Source organism: Pyrgilauda ruficollis, unplaced genomic scaffold (assembly GCF_017590135.1).
Source record: "Pyrgilauda ruficollis isolate IOZ18807 unplaced genomic scaffold, ASM1759013v1 scaffold22, whole genome shotgun sequence".
In the NCBI taxonomy this organism is placed as follows: Eukaryota; Metazoa; Chordata; class Aves; order Passeriformes; family Passeridae; genus Pyrgilauda; species Pyrgilauda ruficollis.
Window position 1 is genome coordinate 4,511,552 of NW_024521428.1, and position 14,906 is coordinate 4,526,457.

Sequence of the window (14,906 nt, forward strand, 5' to 3'; positions counted from 1 at the left end):
GAGGCATTCATTTGATTCAGTTTACATCTACAAAACTGGAATGAGATCTGAATTTGCATGAGCATGAAATCTGTCTGTGAGATGGGAAAACCTTCTCTATTTTCATACGAGTAGTTTAAACTACTCGTAGGAAGGGGATGGGAAAGTGTAGCCATGATATTATGAAAAATCCTTTGCTTGGATTTTTCCTCTCCTGAGAAGCTGAGGAGCCTCAGGAGAGAAATGTAAACAATTACTATCTGCTGCTGTGGAATGCAACAGGTGCATCTGTGATTGGTCCATGTGGATTGTTTTCCATTGATGACCAATCACAACCACCTGTGCCAAGGCTGTGAGCAGTCACAGGATTTTGTTATTCTATTCTGTTCTATTCTTGTTGAGCCTTCTGATCTCTCTGTTCTTTAGTATAGTCTTAATGTAGCATTTTAATATAATATTTAACATAGTAAATCAGCCTTCTGAAATGGAGTCAAGCCTCGTGTCTCCACACACGGAGAGTCCGCGACAGGAAAGCTCCTCTTCTTCCTCCCTTCCCTTCACATGAGCCTGGCCTCCTCCTGCCCTGCCATGGTGCTGGGTGAGGGCCTCAGATCCTCCCTGTGCTGTGCCATGACTTGAAGCCCAGCTCCTCAGCACTCTGGGTATAAGAACGTGGTTGAAGGGCAGTTGGCTTTTCCTTCTCCCATCCATGTACTGGCACGTGGCCTTAAGCAGGAGCCAGCCTGGGGCACAGAACAGTTGCAGGGGCAGTGGACAACCGTGGCCAGTCCTTCTGTGATATACACTGGGTGTATTTGTGCTCCTCTTTCTTCATTGTTGATATGGGAGTATGGAAAAGGCCCAGCAAAATACAGTTTCTCTGAGCAAGATGCTCAGCTAACATAAAGCAAAAAAGATATGGTCATGAAAGGTTTACAGTTGAAAAAAGAAAAACTGAGGTTAAATGGAGGTAGAAGCACTGAAAGGAATTTGCTCTGTTGAAAAACAGGGCTAAGTGGCAGGCTGGGAATAAATCCTTTCTCTAAGAGAGGATTCAATTTTTGGTTGGGAAATGCTGACAATTTTCAGATGGCCATTTTTCAGCCAAACAACCATTCAGATTTTTGCTGCCACTGCCAAGCACTTCTATCTTTTTTGCATCTTTCTCAGTGCCCGAGAATGCCAGAACATGAACACAGTGAAATGCAAGAACAACAACAGTTGCTGAGCTTCTGAGGTAGTCAGGAAAATGCTTGGATAAAACAGGATCTAGAGCCGATGAATAGCAACAAACACACAGCTCTATAGAAGTTGGCTACCCAGGTGTGCAGCCACTGCAGCATATATGAAATTATGGCAGGCCTGGAGCATCTCTTACCAATTTGTCTTTACTCTGATAGCTAGGTAATACCTTAAAAATCTCTCAGCATGAAGTCTTCCCTCTGTTGAAATATGATTATTCATTTCTCGCTTGTGTGTTTCCTGCTGGTATAGAATAGCAAGTATTTTGTTTGGCTTTTTTTTTTTTTTTTTTTTCTTTTTTTTCAGCAACCAAAGCTGGAATACTAGGGATTTAAACTTCCTGTATTTTTAAAATTTTATTTTTCTCCCCTCAGGTCTCCCCTGTTAAGGCTGTTACAGTGTATGTACCTTACACTCGCATTTAAATACAATTTTTGGAGTTTTGGATTGCTTAATCATCTCCCATTTCAGACAGATACTCCAGTTGAACAGCAGTGGCTGCAGGACAAAAGAATAACTCAGCAGGAAGAATGAATTCAGAAATTTGCTGGCATTAAATATTGTTCAGGCCTAAAAGGGGACTGCCATCTTCACCAGAAGTAAGGGATGTTTCAGTGTGCCTGCCCCAACTCCTTTCCACTGGCAGCTCCAGCATTTCCTTCACTGTGCACTTTGTCCATGCATCAAGCAGTGGAATATGCCAAGAGGCATTTGATTATTGCTGTAGTAGGTCAGACGAGGGCAATGTGGATTTTTCCCCCCCCTGCCCAGTTTTGAACTTTGCCTTCTTTCTCAGGAAAGAAGCACAGCTAACTCAAGAGGATGACTGCCAAGGAACAACTACATTACATGCACTCTATTGTTTGGGGAAGTTAATAGTTAATTGGATACTGACAAGCTCCAGTCAGTAAACCTTCCTAACGTAAACGGTCAATCAGTGCAAGGACAAAAAGTAGGAAGGCTCAGACAGTCCCTGTGAAATAACTGCCTTTATACTCATCTTGTAACAGTCTTTTCTTCAGCAGACTAAGCTCTCCTGACAAAAGGACTTTTATCTGAAAACGTCTCTGCCAGTTTTTTTTTCCCAGCACAGAAATGCAAAAATTCATATCCCTAAGCAGCACTAATCTATTAGATGCAAACAATGGTGCCTTTAATGTTGGGATCTCTACAGAAAATTCTGCCATAGATGTGTCTGTGTGCATGAGGATGGGCAGCATGCTCTAATTTTTATTTGAAAGTTATTGTGCTAAATTTGTTTTTCAATAAAAAATCCACTTCATTCCACTTCTTTGTAAAAGGGAGGATTGAAGCACACATTTACATAATAAATTCTCACCACTCAATGAGTAAAATCACAGAACAGCCTGGGTGTCATGACCTCGCAAACTTCTCCTGAGATTCTTTATTGCGATCTGCCTGCATTGCCACCAGACCCTCTTTGAAATGTCTGAGAAAGACAGAAAAATCACTGAGGGCTACTGTGCAGGTACCCGAATGTGTAAAAATACTGTAATGTGTTGAAGCACTGTTAAGAAAACATGAAAGCATATGGAAACTTGTTAAATGTCACTCTGCAGACAGAATAACTTGCACGATTTTTCCACAGTTTCTAAAGTTCTAGTGGGGAACTATCCCACTACATCCAGCGTTAAGAGACTTAATGGAGAATAAAACTCCACAGGTTTCCCAGAGAAGTTATTGATGCCCCAACCCTGGCAGTGTTCAAGGCCAGGTGAGATGGGACTTTGAACAACGTGGTCTAGTGAAAGGTATCCCTGCCCATGGCAAGGGGCCTTGGACCTAGATCATCTTTAATACAATCCATTCTATGATTTGATAATTCTATAGAGATTAAAAAGATATACTATGGACTTTGAAGTAGGTGGAAGGTAAGCATAGAAGGGGAAGAAATCAATCCATGAAAAGGATTGAACATTGCCAGCCAGTTAGCACTACATGTCAAGAGCTACTTGTGAGGTAGATGGGACCCTACCCTAAGCTAAGCGTGCGGTCTGAAGTTTTCAGACCCTAAAGAACTCATGGAATTCCTGGAACACATGAAACAAACCACTGAAGATAGGGGGTTACTTACAGAACAGCAGCATCATGACTCTAAACAGGGAACCCATAGAGTAAAGCTGCCACTGACTTTCCCTCAGTGATCGCACAGTGCAGGAACCTCTGGAGAAAGCCGGGTTGGTTTTCCCAGCCACACGGCTGTACCTGTGCGAGCACCTCGGGGCGGCCCACACGCCGCTGCCCGAGAACAGCCTGCCCTCAGCGGGACAAAGCACACAGGGCTCCTTTTACTGGCGTGAAGCAACAACCCGCTCTTTAATTTCGACAGCTCCCAGTCCAAGCTCCGGGAGGTGTTTATTAGCAGGGTATGAACTCAACGGTGAAATTCATGACTGTGACTTCTTGTAAGTGGTGAGCCAGCAGGTCACACGGGACACCGATACGTGCGGCTTGTGCGGCACTGACAGGCAGACGGAGAAACACCCACGTAGTGGGCTAGCGACCAAGTTCAGAGTGCACCTCAGCAGGGGGCAATGAGCACTCAAGCGCTGGCGCAGTTAAGCCTTTCCCGGGGCTCTCCCGAAGTCACAAACCTCCAAGAGCGGCTCCAAAAAAGGGAACGCGCCGCCGCAAGCGGCACTCCAAACCACCACCCCCGCTCTCGGCTCCCGCCGCAGCCGCTGAGGGAGGCTTTGCGAGACAGCGCCATTTATAGCCGCGGCCGAAGAGAATGACAGGCAGCCCAGCCAATGAGTGGCGCCATCCGCGGCGGCGCCCATTGGCGGTGCCGGCGGGTGGGCGGGGCGGGGCTCCGCGCGCTCCATGGCGCTCGGGGCCGGGGGGCGGGCGCTGGGGCTGGGCGCGCCGCTGACGCGGGGGGCGGGCGGGGAAGGGGAGTGAGAGCCCCGGCGGAGCCCGCACAGCCCCCGCGCCCCGCGGGTCTGCCGTGCCGGAGCGCCGCGCACAGGTGAGGACGGCAGCGGCGGTCAGCGCGTCCCGCTGCCCCTGCGCGCCCCGCGCCCTTGCGGACCGCCGGCTCGGCTCCGGGGGGGGTCCGGGGACGGGCGGCTCCTCAGCCTCTGGAGCGGCAGCACGGCGGAGGCGCTTCCCCTCCCCGCGGGTCTCTGCGGTGTCGCCGGCGGGAGGCTGGGGGCCGTCCTGCTCCGCCATCTGCCCGCCCGCTCTTCTCTGCGCTGCCGTGCACCTGCGTGGCGGTGCGGGGAGCACCGGCCGCTCCTCCGCAGGACTTGCTGCCGCCCTCTCCCTTCGCCCGCTGCTCGGGGCTGCCCGCGGGGCTCCGGGGCAGAGCGGCGCTGCGCCCTCTCCCTCTCCTGCTGGGGTGCTGGGGGATACCCCGCTCCCCACCCTTCCTCCTCGCCGCGCTGGGATCGCAGGGGCGTTCGGCGGAGTTTGCAGTTTCCTGTGTCTGTTCCTTCCCCCGCAGCCTCGCCGCGATGCCCCGGGCACCGCGCAGCTCCCGGACCGGCGCTCTCCCTCCCCGCCTCCCTCCCTCCCTCCGTCCCCGTCAGCTCTCGCCCTCTGCCGCCCGGCAGAGCTGGCGGTTCCCGGTGCCCGTCACCCCCCCGATTTTTCGCTTCCCCGACGAGACAGCTGCGACCGGGGCGGAGGGACAGCGGGGAAGGTCCTGACTGACTCGGACGGTTTCCACGGAGGCAGCCGATGCCCCTTGCCCGGGTTTGAGGGCTGCGGGATGCCAGGGCGGCGGGTGGCGGCGGCCGGCTGCGCACCGCGGCTGTGGGGGAGCGCGTCAGTGGAAATACGGCGGAAAATTCCCTGTTTAGCAGGTCCCCGCCGCCTTCTCCTTTTAGCTGCCGTTTCCTCACGGGCCGTTCTTGCGTGCCTTCAAGAGCAGCCTTTTCAGTGCAGCCGTGCTACCGCGGTAGGTGATTTCGCACCCTCCCGGCAGGATGGGGTCTGGCTCATCCTCTCGGAAGTCTGGCACGCTTCGTGCTGTGATCCCGCACCATCCAACCCCTCAGCAGCTATGTGAAGAGCCTTTGCAGGCGCACTGGAGTGTGTCAGTTTTTATGGTTTGCGGTTGGGAATATGCTTTGTATGTATTTTGGGAGTGTCTGGATACAAGCAGAAACTTCTTGGTTTATTTAAGACGTGATTCAGTAGGGTTCTGCTCCACATCCGAGAGGTGCCGGCACCTTCAGCACCCTTGGCCTTCGGCATCCAGCCGGGTCATTCCCTTCGGTCTGCAGGGGGAAAGATTCGGGTCGTAATGGTGCTGGCAAATTTCATAGGCTTCATCTGTCTAGTTATACACTATCATACTGTCATCTCAAACTGGATTACTCCTCCGTTAAATTTGTTTAGATTGTGCTGTAAATTATTGAACAAACCTAAAGTGACCACCTGGGACTTAAATAATTTATGTGCAACTACACATGTGTTTCTGCTGGTTTAGCTATATTACATTTTTAAAAGCTGGTACACATCTGGTTTATGCATGGCCTTGATGTATGCAGTTTGATATAGTGAAATGCTTAAATAATCATCTAAGTACTGCTGAGCTGTAGCTGAGCTGCTGGTGCCTGTGCTAAGAGGAGTGGTTACAACACCCGAAGAGAAGGATGAAAGCAGAACCAGCCAACTCAAACTCATGATAGTTATTGATTTGACACGATGTGCATACTGACTGCTGGTTGAACCAGGTTGCTGCTGTTCCTTTTACTTTTTGTTTTCTGAATTTTTTCTGATTCCCTTTTTGAGGATTCAGATAGCACAATGAGAGGCCCTGATCACAGCATCTTGATTTTGTTGCAGCTAATGTAAAAATTATGCCTGTGTTTTCTGGAAAGGCAGACGGTTCCTTGCATTATCGGATAATATTTCTACTTGCCTGGTTGCCCTCTCTTGTTTGCATGTTGGACCAGCTGCCAGTTGCCCTCCCTGGGATAATCCCTCTAGCTTGCAGCCTGGTCCTTTGTGCACACCTGAACTGCTCCAGAGAGATCTGTCTGATGCTAAAATAATGGGGAAGCTAAGTAACAGTTTCAGGATACTGAAACAGGATAACAACATCCTTGCTTCAGAGAAACTTCATCTGATTTGAACTGTTAGTCTTGGTATCCTAGTCACTTACTCTGGTAGTTTGGGGATGACGTGAATTTCCTAAATTCACATAGACAGTCCTTATAAAACTTTGGGACTTGGGATCTTTGCCTCTCCTTGCTATTAAAGTTTATCAAGACAATTATCATTGCCGATACTTCTGGCTTTTATTGTGTCCCTCTCCACTTCAGAATGCTGGTACTGATGATATTTCTTGGCATTCTGTGCTCTCTGTGTTGGCTCTTTGTAGGTGTCTCAGTTGTCCTTATCTCTCATTGTGTTGAGCTTGGCTTTCTCATATCATAAGGTGTTTTGCAGTTCTTTCTATTCCAGTTCATTATTTTGTTTCTCACTGAATTTTACCATCCACTGTGTCTGCTTCCCATGTGCTTGCATTTGTTCTCTTCCTTGTAGGTACTGTGTGCTTTCTGAGTTAATGTTTAAAGCCACAAACCTATCTGTGCATGAAGTTCCTCAAATAGAGCACGTTACTGGCATTATAGGTGAGGTAACTGTGGTCCAAAGGTAAACACTTCCAGTAATCTAGGTGATGTGACTGAGATTAGAACACAGGAGTGTGTGGTTCTGCAACTTTATTGATCGTTTCCATTCTTTTGTTAACCATGTTTGTTGGTTATGCCCTGTTTTGTGGGCCCGTTGGTAGAGGTAATATGTGCTGTGATATAATCTTGGGAAGAATAGTTCAAATTGGACTGGAATCTATTGGTGCTATAATAATAAAGAGTGGAGTTTTTTCCCCTGTTGTTCTGAATGCAGCAAGGCAAGAAGGTGACAGAGACTGCTTCCAAAGAAAATGCAGAGCAAGTTATTTATTGCTGAGTAACATACTTGTATCAGATATAGTTTATAGTGGGGGAAAAAACTTGGCAGTGCCTTGAAAGAATGTTGTCTGCTAATGTTTGACTACTGTAGAGATGATTTAATACTTTGAAAACCTCTCCCCTCTCTTTTAAAGTCGGTTTATTTATTGCCCTGTATACTCTCTTTGTCTTGCTTAGGACAGTGTGATTAACACAACTGGCTGTGTTTGGCCAGTTGATGATTTTCTAATACCAGGATATGGAACCTTCCTGAGGCATAAAACTGAACTGTGGGTAACTTAGGTTTTATGTTTATGCCTGTGTGGTATAGAGGAGCACACCATGGTTTTTTGGGGGCTTCTGGGTTGATGCCAGTTGGTATGGATTGAGTGGTCTCTGCACGTGGGACTGTGGTCTGTGCTTCAGCTGCAAATGAGATAGGGAAAAAATGGTTGTGGATGGATCAAATCCTCTTGCACTGAGCAAAGATGAGAGATGTAGGTTTGTACATGGTGTTCAAGGCTCTGGTCTCTCAACTCACTGGAGATGGTTCTGCTCCTGCAGTTACATGAGACCTCACTCATTTCAGAGGGGTTTTGTTGAAATGAGGTCTTAGGAGTGGGGCCTTGAGTTACTGCATCCTGAAAGCAGCTTTTGTAGCAGTTTGATACCTGCCAGGTGACATATGACCTTCCCTTGAGTTGAGAATCAAATTTTAATGTTGGTGATGTGTGTGTTTGTCCTTTGGTGACCAAATTCCTGTGAAATACAGCTCCCCCAGATGCAAATAGTCTTAGGAAAGGCACACATTAATCTAACAAGTTCTATTCTCTGAGCCAAGACTGAGGCAGTGAGAGGGTGGTGCACCTAAGACACAGCAAAGATGTAGTATATTTTGGTTCTTGGGGGACTCTTCTAAGTATTTTTGACATAATCTGTTAAAATTTTGTTTCCTTTAAACAGGTCTAGAAGAATAAAGGGAAGCTGGATGGATGAGAACTAGAAGAAAGCGTACAGCAGTTTGGAATGGATTGATTTATGATACATCTGATATGTGAGAGCTACATTTCATGTTGCTGTTGTCCAGCTGCTGCTGGAATACTTCAGCTGACTTCATTGCAGCAAGCCCAAGTGACAGGTCCTCTCCACTAGCAGAACATAAGCAAGTGTGATGCTGAAATGAGATGAGGCTCCGAAATGGAACTGTGGCCACCGTGTTAGTTTTCATCACTACTTTCCTCAGTTTGTCCTGGTATACTGCATGGCAAAATGGGAAAGGTAAGGAAAAAGCTCCAACGCCTGATCTCCTTCATGTGGCTGCATTTCTGTGTGCTGCTGCTGTATGTTAGCAATCTGTAAATTGCTTGTTGACTGGCTCTTCTACAGAAAGTACTGCCGTGGTGAGAAATAAACACTTGCTAATAAGTTCAGGAAAATTAACTTTGAGAGGTCCTCATTTAAAAAGGAAAAAAAAAAGGTACCTTAAAAACAAGTGCTGTACTTGGAGGAATGGGTTGGTAACGACTGAGGAGTTGTAGTTCGATTTTATTATTTTTTTGTTTCCTGGTTTATGGTTGTTGGAGAAACATATGTTTGTTTTTGGTTGGTGGTTTATTTATTTATTTTTGTGTGTAACATATGGCAAATGGACCCAACTAGAGAATGTTATTTTTGGTTCTGCTTTCTGTCTTCCCTGGTGGTTTACTGATGGCAGTGGCAAACTGCCAGTCAGCATTGTTGAAAGACTTTTATTGCTGTCTTTGAAAAAAAATTTAAAATACTTTTTGTTCAAGTACCATGTAAGAAGTGAAATAAAATTATGAAATCCACTAGATAATAGGAAATACATCTATTAAAATAATGAGAAACTTTATAAAATACTTAAGTAACTGTTTGGTATAGAAGACTTTCATCTGTTTATATATCTTTGATCTTACTGCACTCCCTGTGAACCCTGAAAAATTCAGTTTTTCTGAGGGTTGGGATTGTTTATGAAAGTAAGGTGATTTGGTTTTGTCCTTCAGTAAAGCAAATAAACTTGTTCAGCAATGTTTTCTAGAAGAAGAAAGGATTGGTTTTTTTTATTTTATAAACATCTGATCTCTTGAAAAATAGTAGACTGTCCTTCAAAGATCAAGTAATTTTAAAACTAATAATCATCTTCAGTGACTGTTCTGATTGTTCTGCAGAAAATCTTATTTTCAGTTGTGCCTCAAGTCCAATTAGAGGAAGCTGAGGTTTTCCAGGAATACTGTCTGTTGTAGCATGGCCAACCATTACAGTATAAAAGAAGCAGATGAGTTCTGTGGCATGCTGAATTTTTTTTTTTTTCCATTGGACATTTGTGGAAGAAGCAGATGCTTTGTGGTGTGATCTCTGCTGTAGCAGTTGGTTGGTAGGCTACCCTTCTGAATGCAAGCAGCAGGAAAAATGTCAGGTTCTCAAGGTTATGGTAACATATAGAATTTTTAATTAGACAACAAAAGCGTACATGTGACTAAGACAAAAAAGGGGTGTCTGAATGGCACTGGAAGTAGTACTTTCTTCATTTTGACTACTAACCAATTCAGTAGTTACATTTTTACTAATTTCTTCCTTAAGAAATTAGTAAGAATTTCGTTCTCGCTTCAGCAAAGATATGTTTCTACGAAATTCTTCCAAATGTTGTTTTCTTTCTTACCTGATATATGACTTACAAGTCTTGTTCTCTTTTGTCAAAGCATGACACAAAGAAAAGTCTCTGCTAAATCAACAAAAGCTTGCTATTTGGAGAGTATAGGATATATGGCACTTTGCCACAATTTAAGCTTTTGTTAGTTGGACTGCTCTGTTTTTTTATACTTTCATTTTCCATCTGAATGCTTAAAATCAATACTTTCTTAATGCTGGTATAAAAGTTCTGCATTTATCTTCTTCAAGATCTTGCTGTTGAGCATTAAGATGATAGTTTGTGAAATAAAAATCAGTGTAACAGGACATCAGTAATTTGTTAGTTTCATAACTGTGATTTATGATTAATTAAAGTCTAAATAATATTGTTCAAGAGACATTTATACATAGAACATTGTTTTTTTTTATTTTTTCACAGGTTATTCAAAATCAAAACAGATTTGAGTTAATTCAGTACCACATTTTCAATCAATGCACTATGGAAAGGTTTCAGAAACTGATGATAAATATTTGCTAAAGTTATTTTTTCCAGTTCAATGTAGTTTTATGGCCTTGTGGGATGGTATTTTAATTCATTGATAACATTTTCGTTACAAAATTTTGAGCGGCTAAGTTAGAAACAAACATAGCTTGCTGTTCCCATTCACTGAAGGGCTGTGGGGTGTCACATTCTTTGATCATCATTTCTTTTCTTTTATTGCATTTAGATTCCTGTAGGTATTTGTCAATCTTTGGACTGCAAATTAAGTCTACGGTTAGAAAGAAAATGCTATTTTGCGCTTTCTTAAAGAAAAAGCTACCCCCCTCACATTGCTCAGTGATAACTAAAACAAACTCTGCTTTTTAAAGCAGAAGCATAGTGCTTTTTTTTTAAAACTACCCTAATCAGTTTTCAAGTGATTAATTTTAATTTAGAAACTAAGATCTTGGATAATTGTCACTTAAAATGCAGTGTCATTTGTAGAATACCAATTAGGCTGGGATGTTATGATATTTTTGTAGATCATACCTTCCTCTAGTAAATATATGTGGACTTAGTCTATGCAGGATAGAATTTGGACACTTCTAAGTGAAACAGACTTTTAAAGCACAAAAGTTTGTCTCAGCAGAACAATGCTTTACAAACTTTAAGATGTGCTGAGAAGTTGTCAGGAGATGAAGGAAATATTCTATTTGAAGTGCCATTGCTGGAAAGAGCGTGGCTGTATCTTACCAGAGGTTTGATTATGTGAATAACATTTCACAAGTCATATGTTACTATTTGCATGAAATGGCCAGTTATATGATTTTGCTTTTAAAATAACCGTGTTTGAAGAAGGTTGACTGAAATATCTTCGGTCACTGGTGGTGAGAGTGTTCAAAATTAGTCCGAGGTCTTTGTTGCTTTCTGGACTTCTGGACGGTGTAGAAGCACTGGTGTTGTAAGGAAGCAGTACAAGTCCTGAATGCACCTGGGAAAGACCTCTCCTGGGGGATCCTTGCAAATCAGTTGAAAGACCACTTTCTAGGGTTTAAAATGTGCTATGAGTGAAGTACATGTTGGAGATGGAATCTCAAAAAATGTTGGTTACTGCGGTGTACAGAAGAAACACTTTTAATGGATCTGCAGTCACTTCACATTCACAATTAGTTCAGTGTAAGATGTCCTTGAGTTCCTCTTAAAACTGAGCTCTTATGCAAGGAATAACTTTATGCTTAATACCATCTCTTCTGACTGAATTATGTTTTCTGGTACTACTGACCTGCTCAGGGTCACTGTCTTCACCACCTCATTTGTGAGCTCCAGAAATGTGGTGGGTTTTTTACCCTGAAGATACTGCTCTTAAGAAGATCTAACCAGTACAGAACAGTACTGAATACCTGTTAGACCAGTCACAAAATTTACATCAAAGCAGTGTAAAATGTGTAATTTTGATGCTTTTTTCTTTATTGTGACTTTTGGTCTGAATACATAATGTTCCAGGAAGAGCCCTGTGCTCCATAATGCTAAAGAACCTCCCCGTCTTGGATCTGCAAACTTCCTGATGGCTGTGGAAATTGAGAAGGAAGGTAAATAACTTTACTGAATTAGTGCAGGCATGGTAGGATGGAATTCAAGTATTTTTTCATTTAAAGTATGTGACTTTTATTCTCTGTCAAAGACAGTTGTTGGCAGTGCCTTGCATCACTTCTAGGAGATGTTTGGCTGCCTGAAGTGTTGAGAACAGATACTGCAATATCTATTGTGAAAACCTGATGCAATTTAGTCCTTCAGAATTGGCTAAACTATGTAGTTTTCGCAGCACCCTGAAACTATTAGTGTATTTAATCATTCTTCTTTAATGATGAAGAATTGGTTGAAGAACTTCTGGATTTCAATTCATCCAGGGGTGTTGTCATAACTGCAGGATTTCCTCACTACATGGGGATGGCTTATTTTGGTACACCAATACAAATTCCCATGTGAAGACCTCCAGGAAAACTTTTGAGATACTTATCTAGCTTCCTGGTTCACTGAACAGTCACTCATGCTTATGTAATGAAGGTTGAATGTGGTTTTTTATAGGCATGAAGTTTTCTCTTGTTTGAGAAGAAAATGTCCTGGGTTTTATAATAAAAATGTCATCTTCTCTCCTCTGTCTGTTTTCGCAAAATTAGAATTGCAGTGCTGATTCTCAGCCACAATAGTCGTAAGTGTTCAAAAACATCTAAACTTAGCAAGGATAACAAAACCTAACTGTGACTAAAACAAAAAACCTTAGCCAGGGGTGGCTAATTTCAGAGTAAGAAGCAGCAATATTTATCCCCAGAGGAAGAAGAGTCCTACAGGAAGAACCACAGAGGAAACAAGGCAAGGAGGACAGAATCTGTCCTATCTATCTATCTGTCTGTCTATCTATCTTTCTATCTATCTTCCCATCTATCTTCCCCCTTGGCAGTAGTTATGCAATATTCTCATTAAGAAAAGGTGAAAAATCTGAGATACGTGTATTTTGCGACTATAACCCACCTTAGTTTCTACATGGATCCTAGGAGAAGCTGTTATACAGCTAAATGCTGCTACAGCCTTCTGTCTGCATGTTCTAATCTTCAGGGTTAGACACTCATTTCCCACTGATGTGTGAATTAAGACCAACCAACCAACCAAAAAAGTTAAATGGACTGCAAACTAGGTGGAGTAAAGGCAGGGGAAGGGAAGGGACGGGCTGGGATGGTAAAGTGGAAAGTGCTTATAACAATTTATGCCTGTTTGAAGAAGAAGGGGTCTTTGATTTCTGTTAAATAGAAGGAAAATGTTGGTTTCCTTTGGAAATTCTGTTGCATATCTTCCAGGAGCTGAAATTAAAGGAAATAAGAATTTCCTTCTTTTTAACACCAGTACATGAATGTTGTTCTGTTCTTTATCTAAAATAAACTTCAGGCTTGTTTTCAACAAGAAATTGGCCTATAGCTTACTGATCCTAAAAATAGTTTTATTTCATTAAAGCTAATCAGGAATGTAGGTTTGGTTACTGGTAGTGAACACCCTGTCCTGGCTGAATAATACAGAATATACAGAGCTGTATAGCTGTTGAGGTGGAACAGTATTTAGGTCTGCAGCATATTTGTGTCTGTCTTATGACTGCTGCAGGAGAACTCCTCTGGCAGCCATGATTTTTGGAGAACTGCAGTGAAAAGGATTGCTACCAAAGGGGTTTTGCAGCACTGCCTTGCTCCTTGCATTTTTTGTAACTTGCTAGCTAGGTTAGCTCATCTGTTTATGGGATTATAAAATTTGGTTGCTACCAGAGTATTTAATGGGATTGGGTTTAGCCAGCATCTTGAGATACTGCTCTTGATTACAGCCTAGTGTTGGGGAAAGCCCATACTTCTGCTCAGCATAGCGTCTCAAAATTCTTCTTCAGCCCTTCAAAGGCTACCGTGGTTCCATGAGATATCCCCTCTTCCATCCAGCCAAATAAAGATTGCCTCCTTCTTAATGCTACATTAGTGTTAAGGAGTCTTATTTTTACCAACTCCTCCAAAGTGCTGGTTGCTGCTCACATCCAGAGACTATTGAGACTGTTGTGGATGTAATTGAGCCAAGCCAGGAAAGAGAGTTGCATCTGACACAGCTGCTCATACCTTACTGTAACATTTTTAGGTGAGTAAAAGGGGCTTTGCAATGATCTGTCTTTTTTTAATGGCAGTTGATATTTTCCTTAGTGAATCTAGATTATTAGAGGCAGAGAATTCTTACTGGATTTCAAACAAGATCATGATGGGAGGAGTAGCAAAGGCAGACAAAGAGATTGAAATTTAAAATTGATTAAGCAAATTGGAGACCAAGTCAGGAAGTGGGGTGAACAGTGGGTTGAAGATAGGTGAAAGTGCCCCAGTCAAAACATGGGGTAAAGTAAAAAAAAAAAAAAAAAAAAAGAAAATCAAATGTGTACATGAAGAATTGGGAAGTTTTATGTTGGCATTACAGGTAGGAATGATAGTCATGCTACATATGACTCATCACATTATTGCAGAAAACAATGGGAGTTGAGCAAAAAAGAGGTTTAAGGAAATACGTATGAAGTCTACTGCTCCAGCAAGACACAGGAAATCTTTTTGCTCTGCTTTGTACTGTGTCTGCTTCGAAATGGAGCACTGGAAAGAAAATAGATTCATTAGATGGGGTACAAAGAAACAAGTGATCAAAGATCCAGAAAGTCTGCCCTGTAAGGGAAGGGTCAATGTCTTGACATTGCTTACCTGAAAGGAGATGTGTGAGGTGAGAGACAGGAAGATAATTTTCAAATATTTTAAAAGTTATTGCCAAGAATTTCATGTCAAAAAAAGAAAGAAAGAAAAAAAAGACATAATCTATTGCTTGTGGCCATAGTGAATAACAGGATCTAAGGGACTGAAATTGAATGGGAGAGGAAGGTTTGATAGTGGACAGTTTTTGTAGTGGCAAGTACAGTTACATATTAGAGTAGAGTATTGGGGAAGAGTTGGTGGTGAAGAATTTCCATGTAGGCAGTTTCAAGAATAGTTAAACCAGTAATGACAAATAAATGATACTGTAATTGGTACCAATAGAGCTTTGGACTAGCACAAAAAGAGTGAGTTATACGGATT

At 43.0% G+C, this 14,906-nt stretch overlaps 1 protein-coding gene across 3 annotated transcripts in view; it reads left to right on the plus strand.

Moving 5' to 3' along the window:
• Positions 1-4,053: 4,053 nt before the first annotated feature.
• The window catches only part of MGAT4A (alpha-1,3-mannosyl-glycoprotein 4-beta-N-acetylglucosaminyltransferase A), a 73,315-nt gene continuing 62,462 nt past the window's right edge, over positions 4,054-14,906 (plus strand). The window contains exons 1-3 of one of the 3 annotated variants that reach the window (XM_041468582.1): positions 4,054-4,210; positions 8,109-8,423; positions 11,779-11,864. In XM_041468582.1, coding sequence (XP_041324516.1) covers positions 8,407-8,423; positions 11,779-11,864 — 103 coding nt within the window. In that variant the 5' untranslated portion in view covers positions 4,054-4,210; positions 8,109-8,406. Of the gene's footprint in view, positions 4,211-4,859; positions 5,144-8,108; positions 8,424-11,778; positions 11,865-14,906 lie in introns of those variants that run through there. The other 2 variants (XM_041468583.1, XM_041468584.1) reach the window with 2 other exon arrangements.